Raw genomic sequence first — 16,573 nt, forward strand, 5'->3', positions numbered from 1 at the left:
TTAATTTTTATTAGAGTTTGATTACTTGATATATGCAAATTTTTTTTCTAAGTTTTCTGAGTACCCCACTTGAGTTTAATTTCTGGCTCCGCCACTGCTGCCCAAGCCCATGCCCATCTAGCTAGAGGATCAGAGCCAACATGGCAAGCCCGGCCCAATACTGTTTATGAATTATAATAAAAATCACTTCTTGACCGGCAAGCATGAATCAAAAATAAAAAATTCAATACCAAAGTGATCGACTGTGACCGTGCATCCGTCAATGAAAGGCACCTTAATTAAATGGTATCGAATCTAATGGAGAAGAAAGTAACTTAACTTCAACAGTATTCCCAAAAAAAAAAACCAAAAGTAACTTAGTTTTATTAGTTTTTTAAGCAACTTAACTATGTTAAACGTGATAATAGTAAACATGCATAAACAATATTTTATTACAATGCGTCATAAAAAAATCAATTTTCTTTATAAAAAGAAGAAACTGCATAATATTAAGTATGGAATAAGTTAAGAGTGATGAATATTTTACTGAGTGTTTTGATACTTAATTTGATGGGAGCATGGACCCAAGTCATCTCCAAAGAACAATTCTTAAGTTCACCCCTAGGGTGAATGAGCATATTCACCCCTATTGTCGATTAACATACTTTTATTTAATAAATTTATAATCCAACGGTCCATATCTTAAATTAGCCTTTAAAGATTATCTCTGTAAAAAATCAATCGAATCAAAAATCGTTTAATTATCTAATTGAATCAAACAAATGGATGGTTCTAACAACACTTACTACTATTATGATGAATCGTCCATGTATTTCATATAAATGAATAACTGAAAGGTCTTCAATTTGATTGATTTTTTACAAAGCTAATCTTTGTATTACGTTATACAAAATGAATGGTTGGATTAGAAAATTATAAAGTTATTATGCGTTAATCGACAATGGGGGTGAATATGCTCATTCACCCTAGGGGTGAACCTAAGAATTGTTCATCTCCAAATCAAATCTTTATACCAATTTACCAACTAACCACGCTCATGAGATAATGAATTACGTCAGGTATTACGCGGGATGGTTGAAAGGTCAACAAGGTCCCTCTCCTCACCTTTTTTTTTTTTAGAAGAGGAGGAATCCTCTCCATCACTCCATGAGATTAAAGGAAAAAAGAATACAAAGGAGGGGGGTCAAAAACCAAAACCTCCCAATAAGAAAAACAAGCATAATGAAATCCTAGCTAGTTAACGAAAATGAAACTGAGGAAGACCCAACCTATCATTCTCATAGTGCGATAGGATAAAAGAAGGAAGAGAATCTCACCACACCGTTTCGGAAGAAGATGAACCATAGTTTGCTAAAGCATCAGCTACTTTATTCCCTTCACGGAAGATGTGAGAAGACCGAAATGTCATCATAGAGACCTTGAACAAACAATTATTCCAACTAACTCGAAGATTCCAAGGCACAAGAGAAGGATTACGAAAATAATCAAGTACGTACCAAGGATGAGTCAACTTCTAGCCAAATATGCTTCCACTCACGAACCCAAGCTATCTCAATTGCCTTGATAACTGCCATAACCTCTGCCGCCACGGAGCTAGGAATGTCAATATTAGCTGCAAAAGCTCCAAGAAAGCCACCTCTATAATCCCTGAAAATTGCTCCATAACCCCCCTTGCCTATCTCATGCTTCCATGCTCCGTCAGTATTGATCTTGACCCACCCAATTATAGGAGGATGCCAATTAACCTCCATGACTACCGGAGGAGCACGCCGCTACCTACATTGCACCCCAAAACCTTTCATAATAAGTAGATCATTAATAGTAACATAAAACATAAAAGGTAGGATTAATTTATTTTTTTATCAAGTAACTAGCTAGGATTCTTTTGTTCTGTCATTAATAGTAACTGTGAGCCCCGGAAAATTTATCGAGCTTAAATTGAGATCGTTCAACAAATTATTTATTTACGATCTCGGTAATTATCAAAGTGCTCGAGAATATTTTCAGAAATTTTTGTACAGTGAAATCCTCGATTTAAGGATTAGATAATAAAGTACACGTCATGACGAGTTCGTGGAAATTTTCGGAGAAGTTTTCGGATACTCAGGCTATTTATCGTGGCTATCCGAAGTTTTGGGATTTTGAAAATTAATTCAAAAAATAGAAGACAGGTGGAGCGATCCTAGCCATCCACCTCTTCCACCGCTTCATCAGGGACGTCCACTGTTAATTGAGTCAGTTTATATATATGTGTCTTGACCCGTGGGAACACCAGAAGTGTCGAGAAAGGGAGAGAACCAGAGTTCTCTGACCCGAAAGAGAGAGAGAGAGAGACGACCCGGAAGGGAAACCCGACCAGAGGGACGCCGTCCGGCCCCCCACTTCGGCGCACGGCCACCAGTAGCTTCGTCTCGTCGTCGCCGTCACGCCTGTGGCCTTTGATCGCCCATGCACCGTACGAGGAGGGAGACTCGACGGTGAGAAGCAGCGACTGCTCCGGCGAGTTTCTGCGATTCCGGCCACCATCTGGCCTGTAATTGGTATTAAACCTCATCTCCTCTTCATGGTATACATGCCTGTGTAATTAGTTTTCAAATTTGATCACGTTTTGACGATTTCGTTTCTGGGTTCATCTCGGTTCTGCCGTGTTCTTCGTTACCGGCGACTTTTCCGGCTCTCCTTGGCTTGGTCTCGGCCTCAACTGCAACTGTAGACAAGGAATTGGGCAGTTGGCTGGGTAGATCACATTGACATCCTCAGTTCATCATCAGCCTAGTTTCCGCAAGGAGTTGTGTAGTTTGGTGGTTTGAGGATTTCTTTGCAGATTGTAGTACTTGAGGTAATATCGAGATTTTGATGGAAATGTTTCTGTTTGTTTGGCTGGAAAATCGATTGAGTTATGGTTTGAGAAATTGGTTGCATTGTTGATCGGAGATTGTGAGTGTGTGCGTGAGGTTTCTGTGAAATTGGTTACTGGTTATGAATGAATAAATGGTATTGTGTTGTTATGTTTGATCTGTGGCTATTGTTATTTGAGAGGTAACAACACAGAAATTATGAATGGGTTGTGATGTTGAATGCTTGAGAGTGAATTTAAAGGGTGCTAAGGGATGGTTTAAGTTATGTGGGTGTCCATAGTAATTCGATGGAATTTACTATGTGACAAAATGCAAAATGGAAATAAAAGACCAAGTTTTGGGTGAATTGAGATAAATCGTTTACGAAATTGGAAACATGATCTTTGCTTGTGCATATGTTAAATGGATAGAAAATGAAAGAAATTAATATATAAGCATATATATGTATATTGGGTGGCCTTAGTAATCGGGTGCACTCAATATATGTTTGGTCAATATCGTAATTTCAAGTGAATGTTCGATAATCTAAGTTAATTATCGAACCTATCTCGATTGGTCAAACAATGGTCAAAGTTGGTCAACTCCTGGTCAAACCAGGAAAAATTGGTTAGAACGATTTATTAATCGTCGAGATCTCATATAATTGTTCGATGGATTATTAACTGTCGAAATGTCGGAATCTAGGACTCCAGTTACCCGAGGAACGGAAGGTTCGCGACTCTCGGAGTACGTGAGAGAAAGCGTCGGAATCCAGGTAGGGATTCAGGACTCTCCTCGGTTGGTGATTTTCTTATATATTTTCTTATCTACGTGATGCATGATGAAAGTATATTGTTAGTTCAAATTTAATATGTTTTTAAGTTAACGTGCGTATAAGATTTTGATGGCGGTGTGTGAGAGCGGAAAGGTGGTCAATGACTTCCTTGGGGATTAGCCACCCCTAAACCTCCGGAGGGTTAGCTACACCGGTCGGATGGTGCGTAATCGCAAGGATGACACGGTTCCGTGTGTGTAGCTAGTGTGTTAAGTTTGGCGCTCTGTGACTGGTAAGGTCAGATGTTGGTTCTACGGAACCTGGCCATCAGGTAAAGCGCACGTAGTTTTCTAATCATGCATCGGGTTTTTAAAAGTTTGTCGTTCCTTAAAATAATTGGTTTAAGCATGTTTTCATACTGGGATCCCAAATATATATTTGCTGGTTTCAAACCTAGTCGTGGTAGAGTTCCTGTAGAGCAGCGAGGACGAAAGCTCACCCCTACAACAGTTTGGATGCAGGTATTGTGCACTGGTGACGGGATAATAGCGGACGGAGCTGGGTGTGCAGAACAAATTTGGTAAATTACCTTTCTATTCCTTGAACTTCGTACTCCGAGACTTGTGAACAGTCAACTGTGTGCCAAATCTAGTCATACTCTTGTTCTTTGAAGTTCGTACCATCTGTGTGAACATTAAATCCAAGCTTTAGACGAATGAAACGAATTTTCACCTCAAAGGTATTTGCAGCTTCCGCTGTGTTTTTACGAAAAGTTTTCAAACAAAATGCCTAGCGGTTCTCTAGAATGTAAATTGAGCGTTCGGTTTATGTTTTAGAGGCTCGCGGCACTGTGACGTGCTTAAGCTGGTGAGGTGCAGCTTGGGGCGTTACAGTAACATAAAACATAAAAGGTAGGATTAATTTATTTCTTCATCAATTAACTTTAATCTTCATCTTCTGTATTTTATCTACGAATTCTTTTGCATGATTTTTTCCTTTGAGAGAGCAAATTCTTCTTCTTCTAAAAAAAAAAAAAAAATCGATTTTTCCTTGATGAAGATGGGAAATAGTTTAGACACTATTAATGCCTTATACGTGGAGCATTCTAATTTGCTGAGCCAAAGGGACAGGTGTCAAGGATTTGGAAGCTTCAAAATAATTCGCTGATCTAAATTGATGCTAAAAATCAAAATTATACCGTGTCCATTTTCTCAATATGGCGGAATGAGAATTTTGTTATATAATTCTTATATAAATCAAATAGAGACAGAAAAAAAATGGGGGGCAAAAACATTAGATTTTAAAGAGAATTAGAGTATGTTTTACTAAAAAAAAAAAAAAAAACGGATAGCCGTCCTCACTTGTCTCTGTCCGCCCGCCAGTGTGCTTCAATTATACATATATAAAGCGTCGATGCACTGTTACACTGTTCTAAGTACAGTGGACAGTCGGTTTTACCCTCCGGTGTCTAGGGAAATACGAAACTGCCATTCAGGTCCTTTTTGACCCTGGATGGATAAGGATTGAGAACTTCAGAGAGAGCTCAATTATTGGGTCTCATAGAGAGCGATAGAGAGATCGGGTGGGTGTCATAGATTCAGAGGAAATCGATCGAGAGATCGGGTGGGTGTCATAGAGAGCGATAGACACAGACAAAAAGAGACAGAGAGAGAGGTTATTTGCTCTGCAACGCAAGCCCGAAGGAATCATACATAAACCGGTAAGACAAACAGATCGAAATTCATGAAGGTCAAATTAACAACAAGAAAACCCATCGCTTCAGCTTTTGGGTTTTGGTTTATTTTCTGGACACAGAGAAAGATAGAGCGAAGTAAACAGGGGAAGAAGGGGGAGAAGAAGAGGCCCTCCCTTCAAAAGTAAGCGAAACCCTCACTCCCCAAAGCTTAATTTCATTGCAAAACACTCATCTTTTTTTTTTCTTTTTTTTTTCTGGATTGATTGATTGATTGGGAATTCGTTTCCTTAATTTCTCTGCGAAGAATTCATCTTCTTCTTCTTCTTTTTTTTTTTGGGATGGATTGATTGATTGGGAATTGGGTTTTCAGTGTCCATCAGTAGTGTGGAGTTTGCCATCGGAGGCTTAATCGTGGATACCAAGGTGTTCTATGGCCAAGAAAGGTCTTTTGCTATGGATTTCTGGTATTTATGTAGATTTGGACCCTTCTCAGCTTTGCTCATTAAAATTTTTCGGTGAAGGATTGGATTTGGGTTTATGTTTTGGTGAATAGATATTTGGTTCTTTGGCTTTTTCTTTCTCTAAATTTTCCTAAACGATATGTAGTGATATTTTTGCAGTGTGCTTAGCTTTGCTAATTGAAGAAGATGAATGGGAAAATGAGCTCTTCTTCAGCTTCAGAAGGTAAAGTTTGTTGCTTCCTTCCTTTTTTTTTATCACTTTGCTTCATGTCAAACCATATATTTGAATTCTTCTTACATGTTTCTATTTTATTTTTATTTTTTTTAACTTTGTTTTCTTTATATATTATTTTCTTTGGCACACGTTTTGTTTTATTATTTTCATGGTTCATTTAGTGTGTTATTTGTTTTATTACTTTTTGTGTAAGAGTAATTAAATTTACAGAAAATTGGATGCAAGTGTTTTGAATATCAGTTGCCAAGAAATTTGTAGTCGCATTCGTATTGATGTTTTGAATTGTGATTTTGCAAGGAGCAGGACGATACTGGATCAGTACGTCTGTGCTTAAAGGAAGGAGCTTTTTTTGGTGTTTGAGGGAAGTAGGATTTGGGTGAGTTGCTATGTGTGGTCATAGTGAGTTGTTAAATACACATCCCTAAATGTTCAGTGGTAGAGATCTATGTTTCAATTATCTAACTACATACTTCAAATTCATTTTAAATATACATTTGGACTTCTTCTTAACAGCTAAGTTTTGTGTTCTAGGATAAAAATCAGTTCTAGGTTCATCACATAAATGTATAAGTTTGGTTCCTGCTTTTTGAATGTTATTTAAGCTGGACATTGACTGGTCGTGAGGAGATGTTTCCCTTTCCCTAACATTCCTGGTTTGATTTTCATGATTCTTTGTGGTTTTATCATCACAAATTATAAATATTTTGTGTCTTTTGGTTCTCAGTTACATTTTTTTACAGAAAATTTTGTGGCTCATTAGGTGGGAAACATTGTAATACTCTTTGAATGAATCTTCAAGTTGTCCTAAGCTGTTCTCTTCTTATGAAAGAAGCATTGCATTTTCTTTCAGACTTTTGTTTGATCATGTTAAGCATACCACAGTATACATTACATGAAAGGAAAAAAAAAATTGAAGACCATCTGTTGTTGGTTGAAAAACTGTGGCTTTATTTATAATTGTACCAAGTTAATAACACCTCTAAATGCCAGAAACTATGTTTTCCTTTTTGAGCTATAGATGTTATTGACACAATATGCAAGACTCCCTTCTCTTTTTGTTATTCATCAGCATATATTGTGACTGTGGCTTTTAATGATGAATTTAAACCCAGTTTGTCTTTCTGCCCAAGTTTATGTGGAGTATGGTTTCCTGTTTCTTTTAAGTTTTGTTCTGGATTCTGATTTTGGGTCTTTTTGATGCAGCAAGTCTGATATAAAGAGAATAAAGGTGAGGCTAGGGACGATTAAGAAGAAGAGGAACGCTGTGCTGAAGTATCTGAAGAATAATGTTGCTCATCTTCTCAAGATTGGCCTTGATATTAATGTATATGGAGGGGTAAGTTTCATGGTTCATTAGATTTTTGCCCAACAGCTTTCATATATGGGTTTTTGATTAGTGAACGCCTATCCGTAGCTAGCTTTATGATGTGTGAATTTCATCGTTGTTTTGCTTGGCCTTTTCAGTTCTCACCTAAAAATAAAAAAGCTCATTTTTGTGCTGCTGTAGGTGGAGCTGGGAGCAGCACAGCAGTTCAAAAAGTCATGCCTGCTGCTCTAGCAGATATGACATAAAGGTATTTATGTTTTCCATAGACCCTTTAATTATAATAATCTAAGTAGAACAGAAAGAAAAAATTTAAAACCATTCAATTTGTGTGCCTTATATCAGCAGACTTTCATAAATCCTTTAATTATAATAATCTAAGTAGAACAGAAAGAAAAAATTTAAAACCATTCAATTTATGTGCCTCATATCAGCATACTTTCAACAAATTGAAGATGTTCAGAAATATTCAAAGGCTTTAACGGACATGAAAAGGGAGTTCTTTCCAAACAAAAGACATGAATGAGCTGTTAGAGTTCCACAAGAATTAGATTCCATTCTTGAACATTTGATTGGTTGAGACATAGGTTAGTATAAGTCATCTTCCACTTTTGTTGTTACTGTTTGTTAATCTTCATTTTCATTATACTTACGTAATATGCCATTTTCCAATGTGCAGGTTTTATCAAGGTTTGAAGGAATCACTACAAAGAAGTTAAGAACTATGAGGACAACAGCAGCACTCCACTCATAATTAAATGCAATGATCACAGAACTACACATTTGGAAAATAGAGGCTCCTCTTTTGTCTGCTCATTAAGAAGACTGAGCGTTATTTCACCAAGGTAAACTCAACCTCCTATACAGAAAATTTCATTTCATGTATTTTGATTATCTCTGCCCTTGACTAACAAAAATGAAGCAACATGCAGATCAGAAGGAAAAATAGGTAAACCGGAGCAAACAAAAGATGAAGAAATTAAGAAATTTCAGTCAAAAGACCCACCGACTTCAATATCCTCATCCGGGTAAGAGAAGTTGCATGGAGCTGGCGCTAAAGAGTAGTTCAGTAAGAAAGTTTCACATATTTAGTTACTGTGTTTGAACTTTGGAAAACTTATTAAGAATCATTAAGTGGTCAACTGACTTTGAAATAGACCTTATGTTGTTGCAGGAAATAAGAGAAGTACAGACCAGTGGAGAGGCGTAGGCTACTGGAACCCAAAATTATAAGAAGCAATTCGAAGGATGCGCTAAAATCTCAAAAATGCTCTGGAGGACATTTCAGTATGCGTTTAAGGTTTGCACATTTGCTGGTGGACATGATGATCTTGCAATAATTTTCCAATAATTTTGATCTCTTTAATCGACTTCATTTTCGTCTATTTGTAATGTCTTCAATTCTGGAATTTTGCTTTGCTTTGATCATCAAGTTGCCAGCATTGAGTTCATTGCTTTGCTTTGATCATCAAGTTGCCAACATTGAGTTCATTTAGAAGTTTTAGTTTTGCTTCTTTAATTGTGTTAAAATATGATTAGTTTGATGTGTGATATGTGTGAATTATCACTTCAGTCAAATATCACCTCCTTTTCGGTTGTGTTGATGATTTTGATTCCTTTTTACAACTAAAATGTTCACAAATAGGAAATTCTTGGCAACATTAGAACATTTATAACTAGAGATCCTTTTTTTCTGTGTTTACAAATGGGTCATAGTTTGAGAGGAGAGCGAAGAGTTGAGAGGAATAATAGAGACCCCAGTGCTCACCACGATATCAACTATTGAAGCTTCAACGTGCTAGAACTAGAAGGAATGAGGATGACCCGTATGAGAATATGGATGCCAAAATCAACTGGGCTTTAGAGCAGGCCTTCAATTTGAAGCTTGATTTCAGTGAGACTGGGGATGATTTTGTTGTTTTTCGAAGACTGATGCCGGAATGATGCTCAGGTATATGTGGTTTTCCTTTTTTTTTTTTTTTTACTTTGCTTTCAGTTATGATCCCCAATTTGAGAGGGTTTTTGTTTTCAGTTATGATCCCCAATTTGATAGGGTTTTTCTCCATATTTTGCGGGTATCTTGAACAAACAACTAATGTTTTTGGTTCCTGGTAACCGTTGCTTTCTGCTCTTTCCTTTCCCATTCCCATTTAACTGAATTTTGTTTCCCACTTGCATATTTTCTATTTATTTTTTCCTGTCATCACTATGGGTTATGCTTTAATTTTCATGGATTCTCAAAGAAAAAGAAAAACGTAGTGCTCTGGAGTTTCATTTGATTTTATACGCAAGTAGTAGAGTTGTTGAGAATTGGTTTCTACAGTTATAGCTTTTTGCTATATATGGTTAGTTGATTTTTGGAAATCAATATCAACTATAGTAGAATTGTATTGGACTGTGATCATTCAATTATGTCTTATGATTATAATTGGGAATCATTCCCAGTGGCATGTTAGGGTCTGGGAGGTTAATTAATAATATGTAGTTGTTATGGCCTCATTAAGTAACTATGCTCTCGAATTGAGGGTTTTTGTTGCCCCTTTCTAAATACACTATATGCTGTCAGTTTAAGTTTTGATGGGTTTAGGGATGAGATGAGATGGATTATATGCCTCTGTTGACATTGTGATACAAATTTTTAAACAATGTTAAAACTTTTTCATATTTCCTCTTTAAACAAAGCAACCACAAAGCGACAATCAGAAAACTATTGGAGAGAAATTAATCGGGTGCGGTTGGATTCATATATGCAAAAGCTTAAAACTTCTTTAACAATTGAGCATATTTTTCTGCTGCTTCTTTGTTAGTTATTCATATATGCCTCTGAGCATCGATTCTTCATACTATATTCATATATGCCTTTGTTCTTCTGCTGCTGCTTTGTTAGTTATTTTGCACTATCTGAATCTCTTATTTTTATTCAGGTATGTACTAGAGAAACTCAAAGAGGGTTACATTGAAGGATTTATAAAAAATGGTTGCATGTAAAACCCTCCTTTGATGCTCTTAGATATTCTGGTGTTGGCTTCTCCAGTTCCGAAATCTGTTATTGGATATTCATGTACAATTCTATTTTATTCTCAATGAAGATATGCAGGCTCTTTATTGTTTTTGGACCTTGGTTCATATAGTATTTTCACAATGTATTGCTCATTCGTGGTATTTTGTTAGTCTATGCAGTTCTCTTTATTCTTTGTAGCTTTCACACTGTTTTATTTTGTCTTTTTATTTATTTTTGGTAAACTACAGCTACTAAATTTTGATTGTTAGTCCCCCAATAATTTTTTCAAGTCAGATTTGATGGGTTCAAGGTCCTGTCTCCCTTTATTTATTTACATGTCAGCTGGGGTTGTGGGACTCATTTGATTGAGTAGAGGAAAAAGTGACCTTTGAGCATGTTCATGAATTTTTTGGATCTGTGAAATTTTTTTTTGTTTTTTTTTTTTTGTGTGAATTTATTTGGCTGACTTTTATTTCGATTTTGAATAGGTGGAGTTTAGAGAGAAGTACAAGAAGGAACATCCCAGCAACAAATCGGTCAGTACTATAAGTGAATCTCATTTCCCAGATCTACATGCTCAATTCTCTCGACTTCTCCTTGCTGTGATTATTTTAGTCAAATTTTGAATGATTTTAATTGTTATGTATCTTCTTTTACGGTATTGACCAGGTTGGTAAAACTGGTGATGGGTTTTTAGGCTTTTCTTTTTGTTAATAATTTGTTAATTGCTGGAATATTCTCCAATAGTTTTTTGATTGTCGCTTTTTGGATAAAAATTATACAGGGGAGAGCTCCCTACCCGGCCAAGGCAGAGAAGAGAGGTTGAATAGAACAACATGGAAGTTTATAACAAGAAACGAGTGTTTCTGTTTTAATTGTTAATCTCTGGGAAATATTGGTATGATCACTGAACACTGTACAGTGGAATCTGTTAAAGGGTTGAAAGTTGTGTCACTCTGTTGTGACTATTTCAGTCACCAACAACAAAAGGCTACCTCCAAACTGACCCTCTCCTTACAACACAGCAAGAGTAGTAGAGGAAATGAACTGCTTGAAGATGGTTGTAGGTCATGTGCTATCTCTCACTATTCTTGCATTTTTTTGCAGTTTTTGTGCCCGTGAGGCATAAGCTCCTCCACTGGTTGCTGCTTCGGATTGTGAGAGAATAATTACCGTGCTTCGGGTGGTTTTGGGTTTATAGTTATCTCTCAAGGAATGAGCTTTTCCTTTGTAAAGGTCTGATTCTCAATTTCTAACAATGCAAGTAATTTGAATATGTGTGTATTTTTGAATGAACCCTACATTACATGCAAGCAATCTTCATTGCTATTTCAGTAGAATGAAGTCATAATTATTAAATTATATCTTAACAAAAGCAAATTCCGCGGCAAAGCGCGGCCAACTTTTCTAGTTAATATAAGTCATGTATGTCTCTTGGACAATTAAAAAAGACATTATTAATTGCTCCTGTTTTAAAAACCCCAATTTTGAAGGGGAAGAAATCTGCTGTTCCTAATACCCTGTGCCAAACCTGTCCCCATGCATTCATTGGTCCATAAAGATTAAGAAAATATTTTCTTAATCTTTTGTTCCATATTTTATTCTTTGTGGACCAATGAATGCATGGGGACTGGTTTGGCACAGTATTTTTGGGGACAGCAGATTTCATCCCATTTTGAAGCGTCCAGAGTCCAGAGGGACGGGTGGAGCAAATCATGGTTAAAACTTAATTATAAGCATCGCAATTATCTGTGTCGTTGATGACGTTGAGCAGCCCCCTTGCGCTTGAGCCAATTAATATATTATGTCATCTATACCCTATATAAGGATCGTTTTGTACAACACAAAAAAGTTAATCAGAATAGATGGAGTGTAGTAGTTGGCCAGTTGAAAGCGTGTGTTTGTCGAATAGGCAGAGGGTACTGAAGGAAGAGCTGGTTCTAGGGCATCAACTTGCGAATCAACTTGGCAGGGTTGTTTCTAATGGGGATTTTAGATCGGCCGAAGGTCTTGTTACGAAGATTCTGAGCTCGTTCAGTAATAGCCTTTCCATCTTAAATGGAAATCATGAGTCTGAGGAGGAGGAGGAGGAGCTTAATATTTCTCCTATTCGAGCCAATAATATTACTATTGCTCCTCCTCCTTCTATTCTAGAATTGTCATCTTGGGATGCTCATAATGCTGTTGAGAGTGCTGCGTCCATGGATCTCAGAGGTTCTTTCAAGAGAAGGTAATTAATTAACAATTTCTGTTTAGTTATAAAAGCTATAAATACATCAGGAGCTTTGATGTTGACGGTAATCGAATTCAATCCATTTATTTGTAACTTGCTTGCAGAAAGAAGATGACTTCACACGCATGGTCCAGAGACAGTCCAGATTTCAATGACGACGGTCATGCATGGAGAAAGTACGGACAGAAACAGATCCAGAATGCTATCCACCCAAGGTACGTATACATGAAAATGCATGGAAAAAGATAGAAAGTACGACCATATATATGCATGAAATAAAAAGCTGCTACACTAGTTTCTTATTGATCGATTTAGTACTATTGTACGTTCAATATATGCAGGAGCTACTTTAGGTGCAGTCATAAGTACGATCAAGGCTGCACAGCAACCAAGCAGGTGCAAAAACTCGACCATTATCCACAGCTATTTCGGACTACATATTATGGAAATCACACATGCACTAAAAGCTTCCTCAAAGCTCCTGATTTTTTCTTGGATACTACAAATGCTACTCCTACAGAAGTGTCTAATTCCAAGTTTATGATCATATATAACTCAAACAACAGCCTCACAAAAATTAAACAAGAACAGCCTTTGTTCTCATCAACCAAGAACGAGCTCATCAAGTCTAACCATACGACTGGCAACAAGTTATCATCTAGTGATTATCTTGTGTCATCTGGTACGGGGATGGTCGGGCCCTCTGAACCCATCAGCGGGCTGCCATCACAGATTGAGCTTGATCGTAAAGGTATGATTGATCTTGGGCAGAGATGGGACGCTTATTATTTGATGAAGAAATTTTGCCTTATGAACTTTGGTGATGAATGCAAGCGTACTTGGCTTTTGTAATTTGTGTGTAGGAGTCGAAAATTGGAATCTTTCAGTTTTCTGGAGAGAAAATAAATCCATAGACGCCATGTTTAATTAAGCAATAATTAAGCAACTTCCAGCCTGGAAGTTTGAGTATGAAAAGATAGACTGATTCAAAAGGGAATTTTTTTTTCTGGTAAAGTCAAGTCACCAAATAAGTATTATCTAAGCTGTAAAATACTATTCTTTTTTGTTTATCATACAGGGTTTTAAGCATACCAGAACATGAGAATGTCTTAATCATACTAGAACATGAGAGGGTCTTATTCACACAATGGCATTGGAAAGAAAGAAATTAATGAAAAAGAAAAAACAATACAATGTGACTACTAGAAAAAGCCTCATAGAATATAGATTTTTTTTCTGTATTTTTTGCTTCAAATGATATGAATAAAGGTATCTAAAATTCATTAGGTACGGTGTAGCTACGGAATGAAAAAGAGTATTCTGTATAGGCAGTATAGCAGGTTCAACTAATCAAAGGCCACACTTAGAACTTCAGTATCTTCATTTTTTCTATTTTATTAGTTTGCGTTAAATTTCTTTTTCTCACTCCTCATTTGTTTTTTTTTTTTTTTGAGAATATTTTTATTTTTTATTTGTATATTTATCAAAATTTAAAAAAAAATTATTTTATTATCTATGTATTTTCATTTATACATTATTTATTTTTTATTTATATTTTCTTTTCTTTGAGGTCAATTATTTTTTTTTTTACTTAATTATGACCATATCTAACTACCGGATTCCAGCGACAAAATCAACTCTTTCTCCAACAATTCTTTATTTCTCCACTTATCTTTGCATCTCTGTTTCTCTTTTTCCAGCCATTTTAAGTATGAAATAGAAAAGGAAGAAGCAAATCATAATCACAAAGAATCCAACCAATCATGCATGGATGACCATGCATGCCGATCTGATGCCGCTAAAGTTTAGTCTAATATGTAGAAAATAATTCAGTCAAGTTCAATTATGAGTATTACTTATATCTCAAGATAAAAGATTCAAGATTGGATTTAAATGGTTTTAGTACCTGGTGATAAAGAAGATTGCAGCAAATTAGGCTTTCCAATTCAATTTGAAGAGCGATAGACGACCTCCTTGGGTGCTTGAGTGAAGAACTCTAATTGTAGAGAGAAAACTCATGCAAAAGAGAGAGACCAAATAACCCACTATCCTTATCTAAATCTAAGAAACCTAAACCAATTATACACCTTCTCTTTTCTTTTTTTTCATTTATAAAAAAAAAAAATTCTCTGATTAATATTCTTGTTATTTATTTTTTAGTTTTTAACAGCACATTAAATATGTTTCTATTTACAAAAAAAAAAATTAAGTATTGATATGGATTTCAGTGGGAGAAATTAAAAGTCACAATTATAATAAAAGTGTGCAGACAAAAGATACGGATAAGGGTGTTATCTATCAATTTTATATATTTTGAATTTATTTAACTGTAACTTTTCTCATATATATATTGATATTGGTATTTAATAAGTCCCTATATTCTGATAAACCAATTTTATCCTCTCATTTATTATGGTTATGTGTATCTGTTAAACAAATGAAATAGAAAATAACAAAAGTGTCATTTGCTTTATCAAATGAGAAGAGAGCTTTAGATGAGGACCACTAAAATGAGGACTTCATGAGAACTTTCTTGTGAAACCTACTTTTCGATTACATTTCTGTAAATCAATAGTTAGATTTATATATTAATGCATGTGCAGATCATTTATACAAATTTTCAACCAAATTTAAAATCATTTAGGCATTCATAATCATGATTTATCATTTATGTACATGAACGGTTTAGGTTTGACATGTTTGGTTCCATTGATTTGATCTAATTTGATATCTTAACGATTAACAATTTGGAATAAAATTTTCAAAAGTGATCTATTCATACATAAACATCTAACAGTTGATTTGGAGTAATGTAATCGAAAAGTGAGTATTCTAAACTGTTGATTAGAAAGCTCAATTTTTCTTTGTTGAGTAATAGCGTAATTCTTCAATTCATCCTAGTCTTGGATAGATCACCCAGGTTTGGGTCCATAAGCAGTGACAATTGCCCCATGAAGACTCACTTTCGCTATGGCTCTATGAAGTACGCCTCATTAAAAGCTTTCCCATCAAATGATACTGTTACAGAAGTGTGTCTAATAGGAAGGTGGCTAGTAACCAATTTTCTAGTGGGTGTTATCTAGTCTCTCGGCTAAAAGGAAATAAAAATGAGTGGTTATAAAATGAATGAATGAGGGATAGTTGTGAAACTACATTAGAAAACGAGAAAAAAACATTATTTAGCGATCATTCTTTTATAGGTTTTTCTGTTTCACTTGTTACAAAAATATTTTCAAACATTGATCATCTAAGGATTTTATGTAAGTTTTTTTTTTCCCTTTTCTATTTAGCTAAATTCAACACATCTCGTTTCCTGAAAGCTTGGAAGTAGAGTTTCCTTGCTCTAGTTTGCGAGTGTGAAGATTAAATTTTTGAGCCGGTTCTATTTGCTTGGTGGATGGCCCACTATTCTCACTATGCTAGATCCTCTCGTTGGGTGGCTTCCAAATCTAGTATAAAATTTGAATTAATTCCAAATTTGTCTTCCTTTAGTATAGGATTGTTTTTCAAGTTCTGACGACTTCGGTGTGCTTCGATCAACATGTGGAAACAACCATAGTTTTAAACTTTTAATTAAGTGAGACTGCTTTGTATGGTTAATATTGGTGTTGGAACATGGTGGCTTAGGACAGTAGCTACATGTATGTCATACATGCATTACATATATGACAATAAATTTGTTGTAATTATGGTATTATGAGTTATATTTTGTCTAATTTTAGTTCTATTTGAAGTAATTATTCTATCTAGGACATTGTTACAAGTTTGTCAATAAATTGTAGTTAATGTTGTAATTTTGGTTTAATTATATGTAAATAGTATAAAACAAATATGATAACTTTGTTGTCAATGTAATAAGGTTAGTTTAATTAAATTGTAATTTTTATTCAGTTATCTAGAATCCAAATATATAGTAAATATAAAAAGCCTCTCTCTCGTAGAAAACCCTAAGCCTTGGCGGCATCTAAAGGCCGACTCTTCTGATTCGGTGAGATTAACCTCGTCCGGTGG

At 35.5% G+C, this 16,573-nt stretch overlaps 1 protein-coding gene across 30 annotated transcripts; it reads left to right on the plus strand.

The window, feature by feature from the left end:
* The first annotated feature begins 2,287 nt into the window (after positions 1-2,287).
* Positions 2,288-13,534, plus strand: LOC133723482 (WRKY DNA-binding transcription factor 70-like). 30 transcript variants are annotated; one of them, XM_062150305.1, is made up of 19 exons: positions 2,288-2,540; positions 2,714-2,839; positions 3,543-3,943; positions 4,123-5,489; positions 5,679-5,772; positions 5,929-5,992; positions 6,308-6,380; positions 7,208-7,340; positions 7,512-7,578; positions 7,763-7,915; positions 8,008-8,173; positions 8,261-8,397; positions 8,486-8,628; positions 9,045-9,279; positions 10,253-10,389; positions 10,818-10,865; positions 11,114-12,559; positions 12,667-12,777; positions 12,904-13,534. In XM_062150305.1, the coding sequence occupies exons 17-19, from the start codon at positions 12,195-12,197 to the stop codon at positions 13,412-13,414; spliced, it is 987 nt and encodes a 328-aa protein (XP_062006289.1). In that variant the 5' UTR covers positions 2,288-2,540; positions 2,714-2,839; positions 3,543-3,943; positions 4,123-5,489; positions 5,679-5,772; positions 5,929-5,992; positions 6,308-6,380; positions 7,208-7,340; positions 7,512-7,578; positions 7,763-7,915; positions 8,008-8,173; positions 8,261-8,397; positions 8,486-8,628; positions 9,045-9,279; positions 10,253-10,389; positions 10,818-10,865; positions 11,114-12,194; the 3' UTR covers positions 13,415-13,534. The 30 variants fall into 30 exon arrangements, 29 of the variants coding, with proteins under 29 accessions (XP_062006289.1, XP_062006297.1, XP_062006298.1 ...); XM_062150313.1 differs by lacking the exon at positions 7,763-7,915 and having other exon boundaries at positions 11,114-11,227; positions 11,437-12,559; XM_062150314.1 differs by lacking the exon at positions 7,763-7,915 and having other exon boundaries at positions 4,123-5,332; positions 5,428-5,489.
* The last annotated feature ends 3,039 nt before the right edge of the window (positions 13,535-16,573 follow it).

This window comes from Rosa rugosa, chromosome 7 (genome assembly GCF_958449725.1).
Source record: "Rosa rugosa chromosome 7, drRosRugo1.1, whole genome shotgun sequence".
Classification (NCBI taxonomy): Eukaryota; Viridiplantae; Streptophyta; class Magnoliopsida; order Rosales; family Rosaceae; genus Rosa; species Rosa rugosa.